The 24,053-nt window shown below is 42.0% G+C and overlaps 2 protein-coding genes across 2 annotated transcripts in view; one reads left to right on the top strand and one right to left on the bottom strand.

Moving 5' to 3' along the window:
- Positions 1-1,070: 1,070 nt before the first annotated feature.
- On the top strand, positions 1,071-17,317 carry MEP1A (meprin A subunit alpha). Its single transcript, XM_035322271.1, has 14 exons — positions 1,071-1,215; positions 1,301-1,316; positions 1,420-1,473; positions 2,557-2,597; positions 2,708-2,786; positions 3,121-3,238; positions 4,153-4,328; positions 8,801-9,022; positions 9,680-9,829; positions 12,670-12,885; positions 13,792-14,250; positions 15,661-15,834; positions 16,391-16,598; positions 16,962-17,317. The coding sequence occupies exons 1-14, from the start codon at positions 1,147-1,149 to the stop codon at positions 17,107-17,109; spliced, it is 2,130 nt and encodes a 709-aa protein (XP_035178162.1). The 5' UTR covers positions 1,071-1,146; the 3' UTR covers positions 17,110-17,317.
- A 4,736-nt stretch (positions 17,318-22,053) lies between these two features.
- The window catches only part of ADGRF5 (adhesion G protein-coupled receptor F5), a 25,473-nt gene continuing 23,473 nt past the window's right edge, over positions 22,054-24,053 (bottom strand). The window contains exons 21-22 of the mRNA XM_035322270.1: positions 23,826-23,910; positions 22,054-22,702 (exon numbers count right to left, since the gene is read on the bottom strand). Of these exons, the coding sequence (XP_035178161.1) occupies positions 22,626-22,702; positions 23,826-23,910 (162 nt within the window). The 3' untranslated portion in view covers positions 22,054-22,625. The remainder of the gene's footprint in view (positions 22,703-23,825; positions 23,911-24,053) is intronic.

The following is a 24,053-nucleotide window of genomic DNA, read 5'->3' as shown; positions in this document are numbered from 1 at the left end:
TACTAGCCATGTGCCCTGTTTTGCTGGAGCACCTCTCCTGTGAAGACAGGCTGACGGAGTTGGGGTTGTTCAGCTTGGGGAAGAGAAGGCTCCAGAGATACACCTTACAGTGGCCTTGCAGTACCTAAAGGGGGACTGCAGGAAAGCTGGGGAGGGAGTCTTTGTCAGGGGGTGCAGTGATAGGACAAGGGGGAATGGCTTTAAACAGAAAGAAGGTAGGTTTAGAGGGACCCCACGTGGAGCAGGGCTCCCATGGGATGCCGTCCTTCCCAAACTGACTCTGCGGGGGCTGCCCACAGGCAGCAGCTCTTCAAGAACTGCTCCCACACGGCTCCGTACCATGGGGTCCATCCACCAGGAGCAAACTGCTCCAGCACGGGTCCCCCACGGGCGGCAGCTCCCCCCAGACCCTTTGCTCCTGCGTGGGCTCCTCTCCACGGGCTGCAGCTCCAGCCCGGGGCCTGCTCCAGCGGGGGCTCTCCATGGGCCGCAGCCTCCTCCAGGCCACATCCACCTGCTCCACCGGGGGCTCCTCCATGGGCTGCAGCGTGGAGATCTGCTCCATGTGGGACCCATGGGCTGCAGGGGGACAGCCTGCTCCACCAGGAGCCTCTCCACAGGCTGCAGGGGAACTGCTGCTACCTGCCTGGAGCACCTCATGTTAATTATTAATTCATGTTAATTATTAATGTTAATAATGTTAATTATTAATTATTAAATGTCATGTTAATTATTAATTTATTCTAATATCACGAGAGTGCAATAAACTCAATAATTCTCCTTAAGCACATGGCTTTAATTCCAGTGCTGCTGAGATTGTAATGCTCTCAGATAACAAACACAGCGGAAGGAGTCAGGGACTTGGGCCAGATCGAGGTGTGCTCACACAAAGCATGAGTGAGGCTTTCACTATCTGCACTTAACACAAGAAGTTATCACATTCCTCTCTAACAGTCCTCCAAAGTGGACTTGGGTAAATGATAGTAACAATGCCATCACGTGCCATTAGGAGGAAAATCTTGCTTTTATAACGTTACAAAGGTGGGAAGTTCAACGCTGGTTGGCTGATGTGTTGTGGGAAGCTCAGCAGCATGCCCTATATATTGCAAGAGATGAGGGGGACCAGCTTCTATTTCCATTGCAAAAATGGGCTCCAGCAGCTTCCTGCTCTGCCTAGCACTTCTATTATGTTATGCATATGGTACTCCAGTCTCTGTAAGTAGAAACCTGATTTCTACAGGCTCCCATCAGTCCAGAGACATCCCATACCTTATACTGGCTGTATTTCATTCTCTTTCAGGTTGGACATCTCTCCGGTGATGCTGGTAAGTGCTCTGTGAGTTGTTTTGAGCTTTGAAGCATTTTCTTTTGCCTGCTCTGTACCACCACATCTGAACACGTGTTTTGTCTGTCTTGCAGCTGAAAATGATGCTGATGGTGAGATAATCAAAGACATTCCAGACATAAACTTAGGTAAGTTCATGTGTAAATTCTCATCCAGTCCTGAACCTACCAGTACCTTCTCCCTGGTGACCAATGATGGGTTGCATGGGAATGGCACCAAGCTGTTCCAGGGGAGGGTCAGACCAGGTATTAGGAAAAATTTCTTAATTGTGAGGGTGGTCAAAGACTGGAACAGGCTTCCTAGAGAGGTGGTTGATGCCCCATGGCTGCCAGTGTTCAAGAGGCATTTGGAAAATGCCCTCAATAATGGACTTTAAATTTTGGTTACCTGTGAAGTGGTCAGGCAGTTGGACTTGATGACCTTTGAGAGTCCCTTCCAACCAACTGTTCTGTTCAATACTATTCTATTCTGTTCTATTCTATTCTATACTGTTCTGTTCTGCTCTGTTCTGTTCTGTTCTATATTGTGAGCAAAATGCTGAAGTTTCAGGTCTCTTGTGGGTGGAATTGTAGTTTAGACAGACCGCAACTCTATATAAGCAAAGAATGCAGATGTGTTTTACTTCTGAAGTTTGGACAGACCCCTGGTGTTAAGAAAGTAACACAGTTAATGAATTGAAAGGCTCCAGAGTCCGCCCCATCTATACATGGTTTTTGTAAAGATTTACAAACTAGACAATAGCTTTGATATTTTCTTGAGCATCTATATAAGAGGCAAGGAAATCAAAAGGAAAAGACCCAACACATTGTATAGTCTTCCTCTATTTTTTTTTAATGTCCTGTAGTGCCAATTTCCATATATCCTTCTTCGATGATGCACTATACAATGTTTTTCCTGATGCATTCCTCAATAGTACTATATTATTTAGAGAATTGTCTCATTGTGTGACTGTTGCCACTGCCTGGCAGCAAGCAACAGGTTATAAAACTAGACACGGATTATCAATGTCACCAGATTTCTGCCATCAAAAATGCAGATATCGCTGAGTAGTAAATATTGAGTAGAAGCTAAGGCTAGACCCTATTTATTTTCTATAAGTGTCTGAGGACATAACTTTGTATGAGTAGGCTTGCTATGGCTTTTGAGTTGAAATATTTATTGGATGTATTTTTTATCACATTTACATTACCTTTCATTAAATTTATTTTCAGCTGCTGGACTGGACCTCTTTCAGGGTGATATCTTGCTCCCTGTAAGTAATTAAAAACTTTATAGCTAGCATTTGCCCTAATTGTATTTTTGGTACAAATCAGCCCATCTCCCCACAGCAGCTGCATCACCAGCTGTTAATTCCCTTTTCAGAAAAATCAGCGAAATGCCATAAGAAATGAGAGCTACCGATGGAACTTCCCCATTCCCTATATTCTGGGTGATAACCTAGGTAATGCAGATATTTTATTCTAATTTTAATTCAACTCCAATCCTTGTTTGCACTGGAGTCACCATTATAATTTATATATATATATATATATTTTTTTTTCCCAATCTGTTTCTCTCACAATAAAATTCACTAATAACCAGATTATTCCTTTTCATCAAAACCATTTTTTTTTTTTTGCCTACAGCTATCATGACAAAACATAATCAAATCCAATCACTTTTCTTTTTAATAATTTTTCTTTTTAGACCCATGCACAAATCTGTGTGTATTACCTCTCCGGGTGAATAATCTTCAGTGTCCTAGAGGTGCTTTGTTGTTGACATCTGTTTTCCAGATCTGAATGCCAAAGGAGTCATTCTCCAGGCATTTGAGATGTTCCGTCTTAAGTCTTGCATTGATTTCAAGCCATATGAAGGAGAGAGAACCTACATATTCTTTAGGAAAGAAAGCGGGTAATGTTATATCAATTTCTGTGTAGTTTTGCTGTGTAGAATCAGCTGAAAATCCATTTAATCTGACTTCAGCAGTCTGAAAGTTTAGTCTAAGTTTGTTGTCAGTGGAGAAAAAGAGGCCACCACAAAAGCAACCCACCTTAGATTCACCTTGGAAGCAGCTGCCTCCCTCTGCTGACTGCAGAGGACATTCAGATGAGGAACTTGAAATGGGCTTCTAATGTTTGGATGGCTACTCTTCAATTCTCAGTATTGCTGGGCTTTCTTCAACTTTCCAGCCTAGGGTTGTTTTATATTTCCCTGGTGGATGAAGCGATCCCAATGTACAGCCACTTAACTTACCAAAATGTGAATAGCCAGAATTTAGGTTTTGAAAAATTTGGAAGATTTTTTTTTTTTTTAAAGGCGTGGAAAGACATTTTATTGCACTATTATTATTATTTCCTATATCTAAACGTACTTTTAAAGAGTATCTAGAAAAGGACAAAAATCTCATTATATCAGCTGTGAATATTTCATGTTCTCCCAGAACTTCAAAAAGCATGTAGACAGTGATATTTCTGCCCTCAGCTCTACCTTAAGGTTCAGATATATGTCCTAAAAATAATGTAAACCATGATTATGACAAGTTGGTGCTGAAGAGCCTGGTACCAGAAACTCCTCAGCAGCAGCTATTGAAGACACCACAGAGTCAAGCTCTTTGTTTTCACTACCCACTGAGTATGTTTTCTGGAGCTTAACTTGCCTTCAGGCAAACTAAGCTCCAGAAAACCTATAGATATTTAGATACTTGGTCAGTACTTAAAGAAAGATTTATAGCACTATAGTATAGTTTGTATTTAAAGTGAGCAGACTGAGAACTTAAATGCAAAGAAGAAAACTCTATCTGGCAGTAAGATCTCTCTCTTTCTCAGGTGTTGGTCCATGGTGGGGGACCTGCAGACTGGACAGAACCTCTCTATTGGTGCAGGGTGTGACTACAAAGCAATTGTAGAACATGAGATCCTGCATGCTTTGGGATTTTACCACGAGCAGTCAAGGATGGACCGAGATGACTACGTGACAATCTGGTGGGATGAAATTATTACAGGTTGGTTTTGAACTTCAAGTCAGTTTTTCTAAAGTGCAGACTTATCAGTATCTTCCTTCCCCTGACAGATTTTAAAGCTTGGTTAAAGATATGACTTAGAGACACTGGGCCACCCTGGTGACCCCTGTAAATCAGTCTGTAACTGGATTTTGAGACAGCTTCCCTGGTGAAAGACCAGAGACTATCTAAGGCTGTAGGAGAGAGAATCTGCTTAGAAATCAGAAACCTATTACCCCTTGGCTCCACAACTGATCTGCTCTCTGTTTTTGAGCACATCACTTCCCCTCTCTAAGAATCTATTTTCTCTTGCCACATAATTTCAAACTGTAAGCTTACTGGGAGGGTGTCTTGGGACGCCAGCATGTTCTGATTTTCAAGGTGGTTCTCTAATGAAGGGTTCTCCAAAATCTGAAAAGGTTTTATACTCAGAGATTCAGATTTTCCAGGGACTGGAAAGATCTTTTACATAAAGAAGTCCCAAAGTGGCTTCACTTTGATCAGATAGGACACATAAATGAGGTTTAATAAGAGCAAGTGTAGAGTCCTGCACCTGGGAAGGAACAACCGGATGTATCAGTACAGGCTGGGGGGCGACCTGCTGGGGAGGAGCTCTGTGGAGAAGGACCCGGGGGTCCCGGTGGACAACAGGTTGACCATCAGCCAGCAGAGTGCCCATGTGGCCAAGAGAGCTAATGGGATCCTGGTGTGCATTAAAAGGAGCATTGCCAGCAGGTCAAGGGAGGTGATCCTCCCCCTCTACTCTGCCCTGGTCAGGCCTCACCTGGAATACTGTGTCCAGTGGAAAGAGTGCAGCGGAGGGCCACAAAGATGTTACGGGGCCTGGAGCATCTTCCCTATGAAAAAAGGCTGAGAGACCTGGGTCTGTTCAGCCTGGAGAAAAGAAGACTGAGAGGGGATCTCATCAATATGTATAAATACCTGAGGTGTGGGAGACAGAGGGATTTGGCCAACCTCTTTTCAGTGGTTTGTGGGGACAGGACAAGGGCAATGGCCACAAGATGGAGCACAGGAAGTTCTGCACCAACATGCGAAAGAACTTCTTCACGGTGGGGGTGATGGAGCACAGGAACAGGCTACCCAGGGAGGTTGTGGAGTCTCCTTCTCTGGAGATATTCAGGGCCCGTCTGGACGCCTACCTGGGTAGCCTGCTATAAGGAACCTGCTTTGGCAGGGGCGTTGGGCCCAATGATCGTTCGAGGTCCCTACCCCAACCCCTTCAACCCCTGTGATTCTGTGATAAAATAGGGTTCTGCCTTGCTCTCCACTGCCCAGTGTCTCTTGCAGGTACTTGCTTTCAGGTTTAACTCCATCAGAGTCAGTGGCTGTCTGAGTTTCAGCAAACACTCCACAGTCCCCCCAGGCAGTCTCTGCTTCTGTCTTCTGTGAGGTCTGGTTATGTACTACTTACTTTATGATCACATACTTTTCTGAAAAAGAGTGAATGGGAATCTACAGCAAATTCCAAAAGGCATGCTAACAAAGACACCAAGTATAAACTCTCCTCTTATTCCCAATGGTGATGCTTTGAGATATCAGTGCAGCAAAGTTGCCCTGCCATCGCTCATGCTCTGTGTGGAAGCCAGGTCGCTTCAGTCTCCAGGGTAATGCACTCAACATTTTTGCATATAAGTGAAAAATACATGCAAAAGACTTTTCATAAAGTAACAGGATTCAGGGAACATTGTGTTATCTTTTGGATAGATAAAAACTGCTGGTACTGCACTTAGAGGTCAGTAGAGACTGCTTGTATCTGATATTTTGAATTGCTCCCAGCTGAATGGCCATGTGCATTCCTATTTGTCTCTGCCCTCTGCGTGTTGTCTCTTGCAGTGGCTGAGCAGGAATGTGTCTGTTGATCTTGCAGAACATCATTTTTGTTGCTATCAGCAACCCTGAAAACAAATCACCTTATTACTAATTAGGTCTCAGCTTGAGTCAAGGTGATGAAGTTGATGGTGATAGTAATAGTATCTAGATTCTGAATTTTATGGAGTGCACCCTCAGCAAGTTTGCTGACAACACATAGCTGGGAGGAGTGGCTGATACCCCAGAGGGCTGTGCTGCCATTCAGAGGGACCTCGACAAACTGGAGAGATGGGTTGAGAGGAACCTCATGAAGTTCAACAGGGGCAGGCGCAGGGTCCTGCACCCATGGAGGAATAACCCCAAGCACCACTACAGGCTGGGGGGTGACCTGCTGGAGAGCAGCTCTGCAGAGAGGGACTTGGGAGTCCTGTTGGACAGCAGGCTGACCATGAACCAGCAGTGTGCTCTTGTGGCCAAGGACAACGGTACCCTGGGGTGCATTCAGAGGAGCGTGGCCAGCAGGTCAAGGGAGGTGATCCTCCCCCTCTGCTCAGCCCTGGTGAGGCCACACCTGCAGTATTGTGTCCAGTTCTGGGCTCCCCAGTACAGGAGGGATATGGAGCTACTGGAGTGAGTCCAGAGGAGGGCTATGAAGATGATTAGAGAGATTATTTTTGTGTATTAAGTAGGCTCAAATGTGGAACAACAGAAAAACAATACAGATTATGTTTTTTAGTGCGACACTATTCTGAATGGAGCTCTGGAGCTGGTCTGATATCATTACAGTCAATTCCTATATACTGTGTACATTTCTATCCATACTCTAAGCTTTCATTTTCAAGTTAGGCAAATTTTTTAAGTAGAAAACATCTACTGAAGCCATTTGAAAGAACTAAAGGATTAGAGATGGAATAGAAAGGTTAATTTGCTGACCCTGTGTGTGTTGGATTTAGCCATGCTGTATGTCAGAAACATGAACACTATGCTAGCTTGTAACTAGAACCATCACATATACCTTCCACCTTGGACAGCAACTGCCCTAAAAGTCAAACAGGCATTATTTGCCAAAATATGCAGTTTGGGGCTATACTCCACCTGAGTGCTTGCAGATGGCTATATCAGTATGAGTTCGTATGAATTCCTCTATGTTGTTGGGATCAGCACAGACAGGATTTACCACATGTTACAGAGGAAGGCACAAAATTCTAGACCGTAAAAAAAAAAATCTGTCAAGTCATGATTTGTGCAGTGCTCTTCAGTCTGGGGTTTTGGTTTAGTTCACCTCAACTTGCAGTACTATCTGCTCTTCTAAGGGGAAATAAGGCTGATATGTTTGTGCTGTGAATATGTGTGTGGCCATCTGTTCCTGCATTAGTGATCTGTAAACCCAAATTTAATAGCATGGTAACAGTTTTAGCCATAATGTATTTTCACAAATTTCAATGCAGATAGCTGCTGGCTAAAGAGATCCCCTATTCAGGCTGCTTTTGGTAGAAAAGCTAATAAACCTATGATCTGAGAGAAAACACACAGGAGAGCCTAAGAGATAAAATTGCCTCCTCACTGTATGGTTTACATCTTCTAAAAACAAATAGAAGTTACCCTTTGCCTAGTAATGATCTGAAAAACAACATTATTACACAGGCCTGTGTAGTGCCAAGGTTTTGTCTCCAGCTATAAAAAGTGATAGCATGTAATTATCAAGATTCTCACTATTTTTGATTAAACATGCAACTCAGATACCTGCCAGAAAATAAACTCAAGCCCTTATACAATCTCAAGCCTTGGACTGAAGACCTTTGTGCCCGGAATGCAGCTGCAGGGAAGGGCAGCCATTACACAGAGAAGCTGTAATTATCCACTGAGTGCAGTCATGTGTTGTTTCTTCTTAGAGGGAGAATGACAGATATTTTGAAAACATAATTTGTGACTGGAAATGCTGGGAATCTCTCCTTATTTACTTCCATGCCAAAGTATGTGAAATGGCTCCCTCTTCCTGTCCCAGCAGACACCTTCATAATGAAAAACTTTCTCTAAGAACAAATGATTTCACCAAGAAACTTTGAGACACGTTTCCAAAAGACATCATAGCAATACCAGAGCAATATAATCAATCTAGGGTAAAACAAAGTATTATCTTGTTCTACAGATTCCTAATGTGCCATTTGCTACAAAGGAGACCAGAGCCTGGGGACAATCCAGTACTTCCATACCTGGCTCCTTAGGAAGTGAAAAGCTCCAGGACTCCTCCTTGTTCTTAATTATCTAATTTTCTGGGAAACTTTTGCATCAATATTCACAGGCTCTGGAATGAAGTACATTAATCCTTAAATTTAGTCCTTCAGGATGCTTACCATTAGACCATCTAATCTGATCTTCTTTGTGTTGTTCTTCACAGCTCATTGATATTTGACTTTGAAGCTACTGAAGTCATATGAGGGTGCAAAACTGCAATTTAAAGCCAATGCTTTGTTGTCAAAATTACTTCACAAACCAATCTTGCTACATTTGAGTATTTTATCCTGAAGTAATTGCTATCAGGTAGATCAAGTCTGCCTCATAAAACCACATTCAAGGAGCCATGCTAAAATCATTTCCTTTCCAATTGATCTGTGAGTTGAAAAACTTTTCTGTTCTTTTACCAGACAAAGAACACAACTTTCTGAAGTACGATGACAGCTTCATCACTGACCTGAACACCCCCTACGACTACGAATCAGTGATGCACTATGCACCATTTTCCTTTAACAAAAATGACAGTATCCCCACAATCACGACGAAGATACCAGCATTTAATGACATAATTGGACAACGCCTAGATTTCAGTGCCATCGATCTGGAAAGACTTAATCGCATGTATAACTGCAGTAAGTCATAATTTAACCATAACAAATTATTTGCTTTTACTTTTCAGATGCTCTTGAAGCAGTACTGAAGAGGGCCTGTGGTGCAGAGACACAAACTGTTTACTCCCTCCTCATCCCTCTCTTTGGTTCTGCTAACTGCTCACTTTTACAAAGTCCAGTTACTCAACAAGTCAGGCCATTTACATCTTTTCTTCCATTGCTCCTAGGGGCTCAAACATGTGGTTGTTTGCTGGTGTGTGAGCCGTTTCATTATGCCTCTGCTATGAGGTGAAGGCAACTGTACTTTGTCCTCTTTTACTGATGTTCAGGCTTAATTAGATTATTTTGCACCTGGGATTGGCTGATTCTAGAGTCTGACACTCTATCAGTTGGTTGCTGATCTGATCGAAGATGTTATCACCAGGTGTGATTGTTAGTAACAATTTATTGTCCCTGTGAATCTGCCATCCACAAACTCAGCTGAACCTGGCTGGACTTTGCTTCAAGTGGATGCTCATCAAGCAGATTGTCACTGCTGGGGTTTGGGCCTTCACTAGATGGTGTATATACTGGTATAAATAAAACAAAACAAATACTAAAATGAGAGCAGAAATACTCCAGTTTTATTTTAAATTATATAATGCTTTGGAGATAACCATGTGTGCATTTTTTTTTTAGCTTCAACTCACACTCTTTTGGATCAGTGTTCCTTTGAGCTTGAAAATATCTGTGGCATGATTCAGGGCACAAGAGATGACCTAGACTGGGTCCATCAACAGAGCAGTGCTGGAGGGCAGGAAGACCACACACTTTCTGGGCGCTGCAGAGGTAATTAACACTTTCCTATAGACAAGGAATTAGCTGTAGCAATGGTCTCTTTTGCATGTCTGTGCTGGGCTATGTGCTTTAAATACAGCACCTTTAACAACTTCTCTTCATTGTGGTTAACCCTTCAGAAAACCCAGCACTGGCTACTCTGAAAACACATTATTAAATGATCATATTTAGGAGACTGTGCAACATCCTAGTTGTAATATTTCATGTTAAGCAAAGCACCCTTCTTCTTTGCACTTGTCTTGGCACTGTGGGTCTGAGCTTATGGTTGCACCACTGCTTTCATTAAGCTTTTAAAGCACAGTGAGTGTTCTTCACACCATCAATATAAAAGGGGACAAAGAACAATCTTAACTGGAGGAATTTTGATATAACCTGGAAAAGGATTTACTGCACCTTCCAAAGTCTGAGTAAGAGTTATGTTGCTTCATGATAAGAATGGAATAGCACTCATGAGCTACTCATAAACATGTTTAGAAAGTGAATGATAAGCTAAGCTTGAGGAGTGCTGGCTCCAGAGAAGGAAGAAAGTTGCAATGGTTTTTTATGATAGGTGTCTAGGGATAATTTTGTTTTTAACATGCTGTTTTTGCCATTTTTCACAGGAAGAAAATCCCAAGTAGTATGGAGTAAGCCCCAGTGAGGGTTACAGGTTGCTAGCTTACGAATGAGAAGAAAGATAAAGTCCCACCAGGCAGTTCTGAAAAGCAAGATACTGATTTGTCATTCGTTAGACATGGAAAACTACAACAGACTTTTTTTTTTTTTTTTTTAAAGTGACTTTGGTAAATTTTGTCTAAGTTCAGGGTGAAGGAATCCTGGCCTAACACACATTCAGTTGTGCTTTTTTACTCTTCAAAAAAGGCAAAGCTTGACTTGCTGTAAACAGTTGTAGACTTCCCCTGAAGTGACCTTGCCACTGAAGAGAACAGATCCTTAACCACTTGTAATGCTGGTGGTTGTCAGTCAGGTCTGAGAATGCAGTATAACTCAAGAAAACCATCAGACAGTGTCTATAAGTACATGCTTCTAACCCTCATCTGTCTTTTTTCATTCTTTCTCTCCTTTTATTTTTTTCCCCATTGTATAATTGTAAATGAAGAAGAAGAATGCAGCTGAGTTATTTGATATTGTTGAGTAAAATCCAGTCTGTCCAAAGTAAGCACTTAACTTGCACTTAGCATCTTGTGACTTTGTGCAAAATAAGTACTGATGTTTTCCTAAGGAGTTAATGGAGAGGGTTAGGTGTCTCTGAGGATCTCCAGAGTGCCAAAATGAATTGCTTTAGTAGGGAGTGCCTCTCTATTCTTTGCCTCCATCAGGAATTTAGACACTTTTGGAGAACTGCTTCTGCAGCCATCTCAAGTGGGACCTAATTTTGTTTTCTTAACACGGATGAACTGTATTTTGCCCAGTTCGACTTCTTGCATTGTTGATTTATTACTGGCTAAACTGAAGGAGGGAAAGTACAACCTAAAATGTAGAGAGGAACTGGCAGCCTGGCTCTGGATTTGATCCATGTATCCCATTGCTGAAGTCTGCCGAGGCCATATCCTAACTGCCATAGATGCTTTCTGTTGCTTTTATTTTGCTTTCTTATCAAGAAGGAGGTAGAGTCTGGATCATCTGGGGCTTTGATTCCACAGTAAGCTCAACAACAAAGCACCTGAATAAGGCTCACAGTCTTGTTTCCCACTTGGAGCAGCAGAGATTGTACTTCAATTTAACATAAATTTAACTTAACGGCAAATTGTTTACGTGTGCTTAAAGCAATTCAGTACCTTTGGCAAAGTTTTTGTGGGTATAATTTCAAAACATTGTTACAATGTGCTAATAGTAGAGGAGAATGTTGCCTCTACATAGTTGGAGCAAACACAGTAGACAGAACAGCTCTAATAGCTCCACTGACCATGCAGGTGGCTGTACTGTGTTTATGCAACTGCAGGTTTGACTGATGATAACCCAACTGTCACCTAAAACCACAAGAGTCCAAGGAAACTGCCCCCAGCAGAGGAGGCTTTCCCATAGAGGCTGAAAAAATGTTACTTGTTAATCTAATCATAGACTGTAATGGGTAACTGAAGAGCAATGCAATACAGATAAGGTGTGACAAGTTCATGTGATACCAAGATGTGCGTGCAGATGCTTAATTCTTGGTACACATAAGGAGAAAAGTAGATACTTCAAATCTAAAGATAACTTTAGAGAAACCTAATAGGAAATTAAACTAGAGGGACAGAAATTCTTACCTAATTTGCCCAGTCCAAGAAGCTGAGGTTTCAGAAGTATTTGGACAAGTTACTTACAGACCTTATCTCTGCTCAAGGTCAAGAAAGTGCTAGCTGAGTGCCCAAACCTTTTCTGTTATCTTTGTCACTGATAAGAAATTATTTTACTCTTCATAAGGTAATAAAGTATATGATCTCCAAGATCTCATCTTTGGATTATCTTCGGTATAAACCAAGTAAAAGATACGTCTGCTAGTTACTTGCTGTCAGCACTGAATCTTCTGTCTTATCTCTAACATTCCTGAGGCATCCAACTTCCAGCAAAACTGACAGTAGTTGCTGGCAATGAGTTCCATATATATGCTACACTAGTCCTAGCATATATATGTAGCATATATATGCTACACAGCCCTACTAGTCCTAAACTACTTTGTACCCCAGTCTATCTTGAATGGTTATTATACACTGTTTCCTCTACTATTTATGTTAGCTACTACACCTACTACTACTACCTACTGAAAGAGTGGAGTTGAAATGATAAATATATACCCTGTGGCTAGCAGGAAAGGTGGAAAGAGATGATGACACTCTACACTTTTTTCACAGATGCTGGCTACTTCATGTACTTCGACACCAGCTCTGGAAATGCAGAGGAGGCGGCAGTCCTGGAGTCTCGAATCCTTTATCCCAAGAGAACTCAGCAGTGCCTCCAGTTTTTCTATAAGATCACAGGAAGCCTTTCTGACAAGCTAATCATCTGGCTTAAGGAAGATGATGGGACTGGAAATGTCCGCAAGATGAAGAAAATTGAAACCTTTCAGGGTAATTCCAGAAATGAGAAGAACATATAGAAGTTTTGGGAAGGAAAAGTTGACTTAGAAATCAAAACATTTTTCCTAAGCTACCAGGAGAGTATGTTGCAGTCCAGCTAAGGATTTTGGTGTTAGGCAATATTTAGTGCTCACATTTAGCAGTGAAACCATGGGTTGTGATTATGTAATTTAAGTGTTCCACAGCAGAAGTCACGATGTTCCTAATCTAACAATGTTGTGTTATGCTCAGTGAATGGGAGGGACCCCAAACTGCTGGAAATCATTGGCCAGATCTTCATTGGCTATAGTATGATCTGACAGTGAGCCGTTCATCTTTAGACTTTAGGAATGCCTGTGCTCATCTTTAGATATAAGGAACCCCAGCCTGAATTTTTATACATCTGCAAATAGAAAAATATATGTAACTTTGGAAATGTGAATGAGTTCCCACTTTGGGTGATTTTGCTAAATAGGACAAATTCAGCCACTGCATCACTAAGTGTTTTTGCTGTCTAAACCCAAGACCTGTGATCAGCTGCCTTTATGAGACTATTGCGTTTTGCAGGGAAGGACAAGTCCATGAAAAAGTGACCCATGAGAGTTAATTTTAACACGCTGGGTCACTGACAGCCATCCACTTCTTATGTCTCAGGATTTAGCATGCTGCTCATTATACTAAAGACTGTCATTCACTAATGTGTGAAGAGTTCCTAATACAATGTGTCCAAAGCAATTTGATGATACTACAATGTAAGCATAATATAATCATAATACCCACTTAAGACTTCCATCCTTCATGGCTCTATGAGAGATCCAGTTGTCTAAAAATACAGCTGGAATAGCTAAGTGGGAATAAGCTGCTTCAGAATATCACTAATCATGCTGATGTCAATGTTTTGCTTTCCTTTCACAACAGCGGATAATGACCATAACTGGAAAATTGCCCACGTAACCCTCAATGCTGAGAAGAAGTTCCGATACCTCTTCCAAGGACTTAAGGGGAACCCCAGCTCTTCATCTGGTGGGATAGTTATCGACGATGTCACACTGACAGAGACCCCCTGTCCCACAGCTGTGTGGGTCATTCGGAATTTCAGTCAAATCCTCAAAAATGCATCAAGTGATGTTATTCAAAGCCCCCGGTTTTATAGCCCTGAGGGTTATGCTTATGGCATAAGCTTGTATCCCCAGTCCAGAATCAGTGGCTACGCTCGCATTGCCTTTCATTTGTGCAGTGGAGAGAATGATGCTGTTCTAGAGTGGCCAGCTCTGAACCGCCAAGCCATGCTCACAGTGCTGGACCAGGACCCTGACGTCTTGAAAAGGATGTCTGCTAGCAGAAGTTTTACCACAAATAAAGACCATGTTATGTCAGGTAAGTATTATTTGCCTGGAGGAATGGTGGAAATGAAAGCCAAAGAATCTGAATCACAGGACAGTGCAGGAGTCAGAGTTGGGCAACTTTGGCTTCATTTTCCACTCTGGGGCATTTTCCTGTTTATGACTCAGCGTTCCTATCTGCAAAAGATCATATGACGTAAAAAACGATGCATAGAAGGTTGTTGTTACTATGAACAATCACTGGGATGACAAAGTTTGACTCTAAACAAAATCATAGAATCATAGAACTGTTTCAGTTGGAAGGGACCTTGAAGCCCATCCTGTCCCAACTCCTACCATGGGCAGGGACACCTCCCACCAGCCCAGGCTGCTCAAATCCCATCCGACCTGGCCTTGAGCACTGCCAGGGATTGGGCATCCACAGCTTCTCTGGGCAGCCTGTTCCAGTGCCTTACCATCCTCATAGTAAAGAATTCTTCCTAGTATTTAATCAAAATCCACCCTTTTTCAGTTTAAAACCATTAACCCTTATAACAAGACTTGTAGAGAGTTTTCCTGTGCCAAGAAGCTGGCAATTCCCATCCTGCCTGTGATTTGTCGCCACAGGACTACATAATGCCACTAGAGGGCTTTATTCCATTGCATCCAACAATAATTTAAGCTACAACTACATTTTTGGGGGCTAGGTTAACTTGAACATACACAGTCTGAAAACACAAGGACCACACTGTAGCTGTATTTAAGGAACAAAACACCTGACAACCCTTCTGAGATCAGTCTGCAGCATCTGAAGCCAATTTTGCTTGGCTTGATGCAGACTGAAGACTCAGACACGGGCTACTTTTTAGCTCCAGGTTTATATAACATGTTGCGCCATAGTTCCATGTCCAGCCCTAGGACTCCTCATGGATGTGGTCTTTCAAAGAAATAAGAACGGGACAATATTGAATTTGCTATAATAAGAAACACCAGAGATTAGTCTCCATCTCTCTTCATGTTTTTCAGTGGAAATTTGATATGCGTTTTTTCAGCAGAAGGTTTTAAAACTTGGGTATGAATATGTGTAACAGAATCACAGCAATTAACAAAATCTGCCAGACTCTAAACCATAGGTACTTAAAAGATGATGAGGAGGTGTCCTTATGCAGGAGGGAGCTCTTAACTGGTGAGAGCAAGGAGGTAATTTGTGTTTAGTCAGTCCTCAGTTAAAGGGGAGTTGTGAATTTAAATGTCCTCACATAGATTTAGAGACCTCACACAGACCATTTCTAAGCATCTGCTGGCATCATTTGTCAGTACCCTGTGATTTGTTTGAATACCTGAGCCCTGAACTTGATTTTGCAGCATAAATCCTATCTAACGTTGTAAAGCAAAATAAAAGTTGTCATAGATCTAGGCCGCAGAACTTCGCAGTTCTTACTTGCCACTCATACTTTCTTTGCAGATGGTAGCGGAACCATAATATGGGAGAAACCATCTATAACTGGAAAATTTGATGCCTCATGCAATTGCTATAGAACTACAGACTGGGGGTGGAACAACTTCATCTCCCACAGCCAGATGAGGCGTAGAAGCTTTCTGAAAAATGATGACCTGATTATTTTTGCAGAATTTCATGGTAACGACCTTTTTCTTGATTCTCCGTGCAAATGCAAATTGTTGGTCCTTTCTATCCTGTTTCATTCATTCACGTTACTATCGTCACCTGTCCCTGAGCCATCTTCTCTTCTAACGGGGATCAACTTTGAAAAGCATTTTTGTGTTTTAGTTTCAAGTGGGTGATGTTGGCTGAAGTGTTTGAGCTCGGAGGAATCTATATGGCATGGATTTATTGAAGGTTCACTTCTCAGCACCCTAACCAGTAGCCATGTTCTTTTCTAAGCTTTGAACCATACTAAAAGGCCTTTTCTGTTGTGTTTATTTTCAAACAGAACAGCCACACTTGGCACAATTTTCCAAAGCATGGACTGTTACTGATTTATCTAACTAGCTGCTATAATTTTAGTATTATTTTCCACCTTGTGCTGCAAATAAACTTGCCATGGTATGGCAGTAGCTCAGTAAAAAACAAATGGCAAACAGTACTCTCCATTTTAGCCTCTCAGATGAAGAGTGTTATGTATAATAATAGTCACGGTTATCTGATGTCTATCACCTCTTTCAATTTTTTAAAGATCTAACTCACCTCAATAATACCGAAGTCCCTGTTCAATCTGAAGAATCTGCCATCATGGAAAGCCTCCCTTTTGAAAGGCAGAAGAGAGCTCTCCAGGATATGGAGCCCGTTCAAGACTGGCTGCCTTATCCACAAGACCCATGTGATCCAAACCCTTGCCAGAATGATGGAGTCTGTGTGAATGTGAAAGGGAGACCAAGCTGCAGGTATCACAGACCTCCTCCTTGGTTGCCCTGATTTACCTCTGAACCAAATGGTGCAGCTACTAAGTATTCAGAGCTACAGATCTCAAAGGTCTGTGTCACTGGGTTTTCAAAGAACAGTGGGAACAAAACATTTGATTGCAGAGACTAGTTTCTGTTAGCAACCAGAAGGGAAACCCAAAGGAATCTCCTTCTGTGCTGCGTTTAGAGGATGTCTATAGCCTCCAAACAAGGTGGGGATGTTCTGATGCAAACCCATCTAATGGGAACTGCCAATCCAGAAGAGTGAGTGTGGAGGTCTGAAGGGGTGCCTACAGGGCAGGACAAAACTCCTAATCCACATAAATCTGTGCTTTATTTTCCCAGGTGCCCGTCAGGACAAACCTTCTTCTTTACAGGTGAGAGGTGTCAGTCAATGCAGGTCCATGGGAACATCCTGGGAATGACAATTGGTGGAATTGCTGGAACCATTGTTTTAACTATCGTCCTCATTTCCATGATGGCTAGAAGATAAAGATTTGCAGGGGGATAAATCTAAGGCTGGTGTTTTCCCATAGTTCATCAAACATCAGTTTTCAATGAAAAATGATGAATACACCTTGAAGACCAGCCAGCATACAGATGTTGAAATGCTTTGTCAGCATTTTGTCAGCTGTTTACTTCATAAGATTTAGCAGTTAAAGAAGATCATGTTGAACTGTTGTCTAATAAAAGTTCACACACTGAATCTCTTGTGTATTCTTTGATTGCTTTGTTTCTTCATTCAGTTGTGAGTGGTAGTGCTGACAGTCCATGCCTTTACTCTTAACCACAGTTCAAACTTAAATAATTGGAAGAACTTCTCTAAACACTAGGAAAAGTCACATACAAGCAAATCTATATAGATTCTAGAAATGTTCCTTTAAAAGCTATCCAAGATATCTAAAGGGCAAAAATTCATAGGCAAATCAGTACATCAACACTCATTTGCCATGAAGCTATGCAGATTTACAAAAGCTGAGTAGCTATTTTGTAAAATTCGTAGTAAATTACTATTACACATTTTTGGCTAGTTCTCTGCCAAGGAAGTAATTTCATATTAAAGCTTGTTGTCTTTCTAGAAAACCTTGTTACATAAGGTTTTCAAATATTCAAATGTAACTATTCTTTTGTCATAAACTTAAAGTTATTTTAAACATCTATAAATTCCCATGCAGGCACTGGATGAAACTGGAGCACAGCAGCAGTTACCATAGGACAGGATCTATTGTGGTTACCACTAAATTCACAACCCTCTAGAAACCATTGTCTCACAAGTCAAAGAGAGGGGTTAGGGTGTATGAAGACAAAGACTGGATCTGTGACACTGGAGAGTGCTGCATAAGGTGTTAACACCTCACTGCAGATGGCAGGAAGCCAGTGATCCAGTATGTCCCAAGATCTGTGCTTTTCAGGACTCTTAACAGTTTCTGCACTTGAAACATTATTACCCAGGTTTCCTCAAAAAGCAGAACAAAAGGTGTTCAGAATATAAAAGGTAAATAATTACAGAGGATGAAGCTACCTTTTATTTATCAGGTACATGTCATAAGGGGTGGCAGCTAACAGAAAAAATACTCTCATGGCAGTAAGTTGTAGGCAGGGAGCTGGTTGCTGCTTGTATTTACACTTGGCTTTCATCTGATGCTCACACCAGTCCTGTGGGGCATGACAAACCATCCAAATCATTGTGTATTTAATTAAGGCATTATTATATATAAGGTGTAAGATTATCAGTCTGGGGATTTTGGAGCTAACTCAACCATTTTTAATGTAGGCTTGTGGTTGGTATGTTTGGTTGCTGCTGCTTCTCAGTTGATCCAGGAAAGCAGCGCAGGAATGTATGAAAGCACCATGGTCAAAAGCAAACTGCAGCTTTCTGGAACTCCTGGAGTTCAAGTGCAGATGCTGCACTTAGTCCGTAGAATGCAAACTTTACAAAAAACAAGCTGCTAAGCATAATTGTTTCAGGTAGTTCTTCTCCCCAGTGTGCCTGCAGTGCAATTAACTCATATACCTTCTGTCCCTGTTGTCAGCATTGTTGCTCGCCTCCCTCGTCAACAAGGAAGAGGAGAGAAAGGTACAGCTCAGACTGCCTGAGCAGGGAAGCAAGCAGGTGTAGCTTTGCTGATTCCCAGCCCCAAGCTTAAGATGTCCTGCCAGGAAGGGATGTCATGGCTTTTATATTCAAGAAGAGGAGCTTGTCCTATCTCTTGTGGTAGTTTTTATTTGTATTTGTGTGTTTATCTGTGTGTTTTTTAAATCAGCAATGGCATCACTTGTGGATCTGAGCCTGCCTCGTTCACTTAGCTAGGTCAGGACAGGCCCGGTGGGGTAAGAGGGTGATGAGAAACATGTGGCGATGTCTGGGGGCACCCTGCTTGTCTGAATCTGGGGACCAAAAAGTGACATGGGGACAAAAATGTGTGAGGTGTCTCAAGGGGAGCACAGGCAGACACAGGCCACACCACTTCTTGACTGCTTTTCTGTCACACCACGTAGGGCCCAGGGACATCACGACAGGCCGCCACTGCCCCCCTGCCTCAGGGGTCGGTGGTTGGCAGTGTGAGAGGCAGCGCCATGGTGGCACAGGCCGTGGGCTCTGTGGGTCCGCCACAAACCAATGTGCTCTGATTTGCACCGTACCTTGTCCCACAGAGATAAAAAAAAGTCCAGGAAGAGTTTGTGGAGGGATTACCAGCACTTATCCCAAAGAAAAAGCTGAATATAACTTGGAGAAGGTGTAACTTAGAAGTAATGATTCTAAAGTTTGCGTAGAGTGTATCATATTCTGTACCATGGTTTTCTAACAGGAAACTACTCAAGGAGTTACATGGCCTAGGGATGAATCTTCCTGTCAACACCATGGCTTTTCAACAGCATTGAATCCTGTTAGCTCTTGGGGACCAAAAGCCTCAAGGAAGCTCTCATTGTAAGTTTACAAGCTGTGGAGCTTGCTGGAGGTGCCACTGAGGGCGGGATGGGCAGAGGAGGACCATTAGCTTCTGCTCTTCGGTTCTGCCCACCCACAGCACACGCAATTTCCTACCAGCTGCTGGCCAACACGGTGGACAAGCACAGCTGTCTCCTGAATGTGTTTCCTGGGGCAGTGTAAGAAGAAAATGTTCTGGTCAGACCACTGAGCCATGACAGCACCAGAGATCACAGCACTGACTTCATGGTCCAATGAAAATAAATAAATAATGTAACATAACTGCACACCTAATAGCTATGTATAACTAATATATAGTTATATATAATATATAACAACTAATAGCTATATATATAATAACTGTGCTGCATGGGTGATGGAGAAATGGTATGGGTTGCCCAGAGAGGTTGTGTAGTCTCTTCCCTGGAGATCTTCAAAAGCCACCTGGATGCGGTGCTGGGCAACCTGCTCTGGGTGTCCCAGTTTGAGCAGGGTGTTGGACCGGATGACCTTCAGCAGTCCCTTCCAGCTGTAACCATTCTGTGATTCTGTGAAGGCTCATAAAGTCTTTAAGGAATGAAGGGTGAATTCTGAGCTTGAGGCATAAGTAAGAGTTGTTCAACAAGTGTCACAGTCCAAAAACTCTAAGTAGAGAATGTGGGAGTAGGCAGGTCTATTCCTCAGAAATCTGTATGTCACAATTTCATCTTTTACTCTTTTTCCTGAGTTGGAATCAATCAGAGGAAGGTGCCAAGGCGGTAACTGTTCCTCATCCATTGCTAGAAAAGGTAGGCAAGAGATCCCGTATTTTCTGGAGATGAGATGACCCTGGTAGGTTTTTGTTACAGAGCACTTTATCTCAGTGCCTTGTGGTTAAGCAGGAGGAGGTAAGAGTGATGGCAATTATCACAAAACAAGTGCCATGGCAGTCCTCACTTCAGAAGAGGGTGTGTATGGAGAGGGTTGAGCTTTGAGCAGGACAAAGGCGAGTCAGGATGAAGGATAGGGCCAGCTGACCAAAACTAGCCAGCTGACCAAAATACCAGACTCCTGAGGTGAGCAAGCTGTTGGTGAACTCACCTTGTCCTTGCCAGGCACCTGGTTCTTGCTGCTGAGAGTGGGTAGGAGGGGGATAGCATGGTTGCTGCCATGTGTTTGCCTTTCTTCCTCCATTCAGCACTCACTTCCACTCTTTATTTCCTCCCCATTTCCCTTGATCCATGCACAGATAGAAGTTAAACCTTTGCCCTTTGTCTTTAAGACTGGCATAGTTAATTTAGCCATTTCTCTTTCACAAACTGCTGTGGTTTTTGTAACACTGGCAAGGACCTTACCTTTGAAAGATGGCATTTCAGTGCCAGACAGTTCAGCATCACAGCCTGATTTTTCATTCACATACAGTCTAGACCCAGGCTTGACTAATTTGGGATGTGTGATGAAATCTCAGGGGTGAAACATCAGTAGAAATAAGGTGTGGTGGGACTGTACTGTCTACAGGGACTTATACTTTGCAATTTATGAGAAGCCAATTGACTCACCAAGAGGGGATGGCTTATGCAGCAGATCAGCACTGTACAAGCTACTTCCAGAGTGGCTTAGACCGAATGGCTGTCCAAAGGCAAATTTTGCTTGGAAAAACGTGCAGAGGTCTGACTTTCAAGTTTCTATTGGCCATATATTTTAAAGAGATTCTGGATTTTCAAATACCTTTTAGTCTCTAACTGTGTTCTAGTTTTAGTATTAATAACTAACATCTTCAAATGAAAAACTGCTTTTGGTATAAGTAATACACTTGACTGATTCTTGTTTGTTGTCTTCATTCCTCACCACCTGCCTGTACCAGCCCACAACACGTCTGTAACAGTAGGCAACGAGTTTCCCATCCTGATCAATTCCAATGGCCTGGGAATGAGTTCATCACCAGTAAACATGGGCCTGGTTCCCCAGGAGCCAAATGGGGCATATGGGGCTGTACCATCTGACTGTCATACTTGATATAGGCCTCAAATTTATATCTTCATGACTCTGTCATATTTTACAGTAACTTTCGTGACATTTGTGTGTGCTACAAATACTTTGCAGGCTATTTCACAGCCCTCTGCTTGAAATAAGAGTCTTGCCTTTAAAGGTATACAAGCTTGGAAATAACTGATTCCACAAATGTAGTATTAAAGCAATAATTTATATAAAACCTTTCATTCTACCTGGCACATGATGGTTTACATTCATTGCAGAATTGACTCTGATTCCTCCAAGTGTGATTCTCCTCTAGAAGGAGACCCAAAAGTACAGACTTTATAAAAGAGACTCCTGGCATACATAACACTTAATAATTGCATCACCCTCTGTGGTAGAGGCCAGCAACCCTCTCTTTCTTACCACATTACATCTAGGGAAGGACAATTATAGTTACAGATATAAAGCTTTCTTTTCTTTAAAAAGTGCCACATAGAGCTTCAAGCACATCCCATCTGAAAGAAAAACACACAGAAATCACCACAGTCTTCATTTTTTATGAGTCAGAAGTGAAGATCTGAAATAGGCCTTCTCAGTTTTGAATCTTTGGCTCCAGGAAATATTAAATAGAAATCAGAGAGCATTATACCCAATAGCTTTCCAGACCGTAATAGGAGGGCAGGTGAGAAGCTATGGGGTAATTGTTTATCTACACAGGGTTTTGGAATCATTCAGAGATTTGGTAGGAGAAATATGAAAACCACTGGACAACAGCGGTGTGTAGCACTGTGATTCATGGCTCAGTACTGCACAGTGCTAAGCACCCTCTTTTAGGCCAAGGGTTCTTCAATGTCTTTACCAGCACTTGAAGGCCTTCTAATCCTTCCAAGCTTCAAACGTCTTGTCATTTCTTCTGGTATTGGCAGTCCCTGTAAAATTCCTCCTCACAAAGCTTCCCTGCCTTACATGTTAACCAGAAAGGATTATTCCAGAAGAATGCACCAAGGCACAGTATAGTCAATGGGAAGCAGTCCACTGCTTGACGACTCACAGACGCTTTTTGTGTGTGTCTTGGAAAAGGCAGAGGTCCTTTCACAGTTAAACAGTTTAGCATTTGCAGGGCCTCAGTTTAGCAAAGAATATGACTTGGAAGTGTTTTCAGAAGAGCTGGATGGCTCTGAAGAAGATACTGTGTATTTTCCTGCAAAACAAATCATACCGATTAGACAGAAGGACAGACAGTGTGAGATATGTTGGCACTGCAGAGTAAGGACAGTTAGACCTTTCCTGATGACCCAGGATACTGGCTTCTATTTCTGGATTATGGCAATGCCAGTGACCACAGAAGTCAGTGTGCTTGGTGACTGATCCACAATATGGCAGCCTGAACTGAGCATCGTGCCACAGAGCAGTAAAATTACTACTGCTCACACACATGGAGGGACTTAGTGGTTCTCCATGAGCACCAGGGTACATCTAGAACATATGTTCCCAAAATGAATCCCAGCTCCCTCCCTCCTGTGACCATGAGGCTCTAAAGTAAGACCCAGGTGCAGAGAGCCCTGAAGGAGAGCATGGAAGAGAGCTCATGGCACAGTGCTAATAATACAGCAGCTGTAGGTGGCATCAGCATGGGAGGCAGCTGTAGACACATGTCATTTTTGTGACGGGAGGCTTCTGTATCTGGTTAGTGTGAGGAAGTCAATTTACTGCACTGTAGCAGAGTTGGAGATTAACTTCTTGTTCCTGTATCTGACTATTACCAGACCCTTAAAACACAGCTGCTTGCTTACATTAATTTCCTTTAAATCCCACTTTGATCAAATGTCACCGTCTCTTCTGAGCAATGGTTGGATACAAAGGTCACCCATTCAGGAATAAAGTTATGTACATTTTCAACAATTCTTCTTGCAAAATAAAATCATAACTGAAATGGTGACATCCATAGAATGACTTCCAGGGAACCTTTGAAGAGATAAAATTCCAAGGTCCAAGGTGGTGAGGAGTACATGAACACTTAGCTGAGGAGCACTGCATTGTGATATAATTAAGCTCAAATTATACAATATATATATATATTTAGAACTGGCGAAACATCTAATCCATGTTTTTGTGTTAGATTGTAGCATTACGCTACAATCATGAGCAATTACGCTAGTGATTCCAATGACTTGTGTTATTACAGTTCCTTTGTACTAGAAGATAAAATACCATCTATGGATGGATGGACGGATTGATAGATATTGGGACAGACAGACCCTGGGAGTGGGAACTCAGGCAAAACCTGTTTAGTAGTTCAGTAGGAGAGATCTATTGTCACATACCTGTTTTGCCACATAAGTTGTTGAAGGTTCTTGAAAGCGGGTAGGCCATAGAGAACATTGGTGTCACCAAGATCAGGGAGGTTGACTGTGAGAAAGAAATTGATTTCTTTATTTTATTTTACTGTATTTTATTGTATTTTATTTTATTGTATTTTATTGTATTTTACTTTATTTTATTGTATTTATTTTATTTTATTTTATTTTATTTTATTTTATTTTATTTTATTT

The sequence above is a fragment of the Oxyura jamaicensis genome, chromosome 3 (genome assembly GCF_011077185.1).
Source record: "Oxyura jamaicensis isolate SHBP4307 breed ruddy duck chromosome 3, BPBGC_Ojam_1.0, whole genome shotgun sequence".
NCBI lineage: Eukaryota > Metazoa > Chordata > Aves > Anseriformes > Anatidae > Oxyura > Oxyura jamaicensis.
This window is presented reverse-complemented; position numbering and strand designations above follow the sequence as displayed.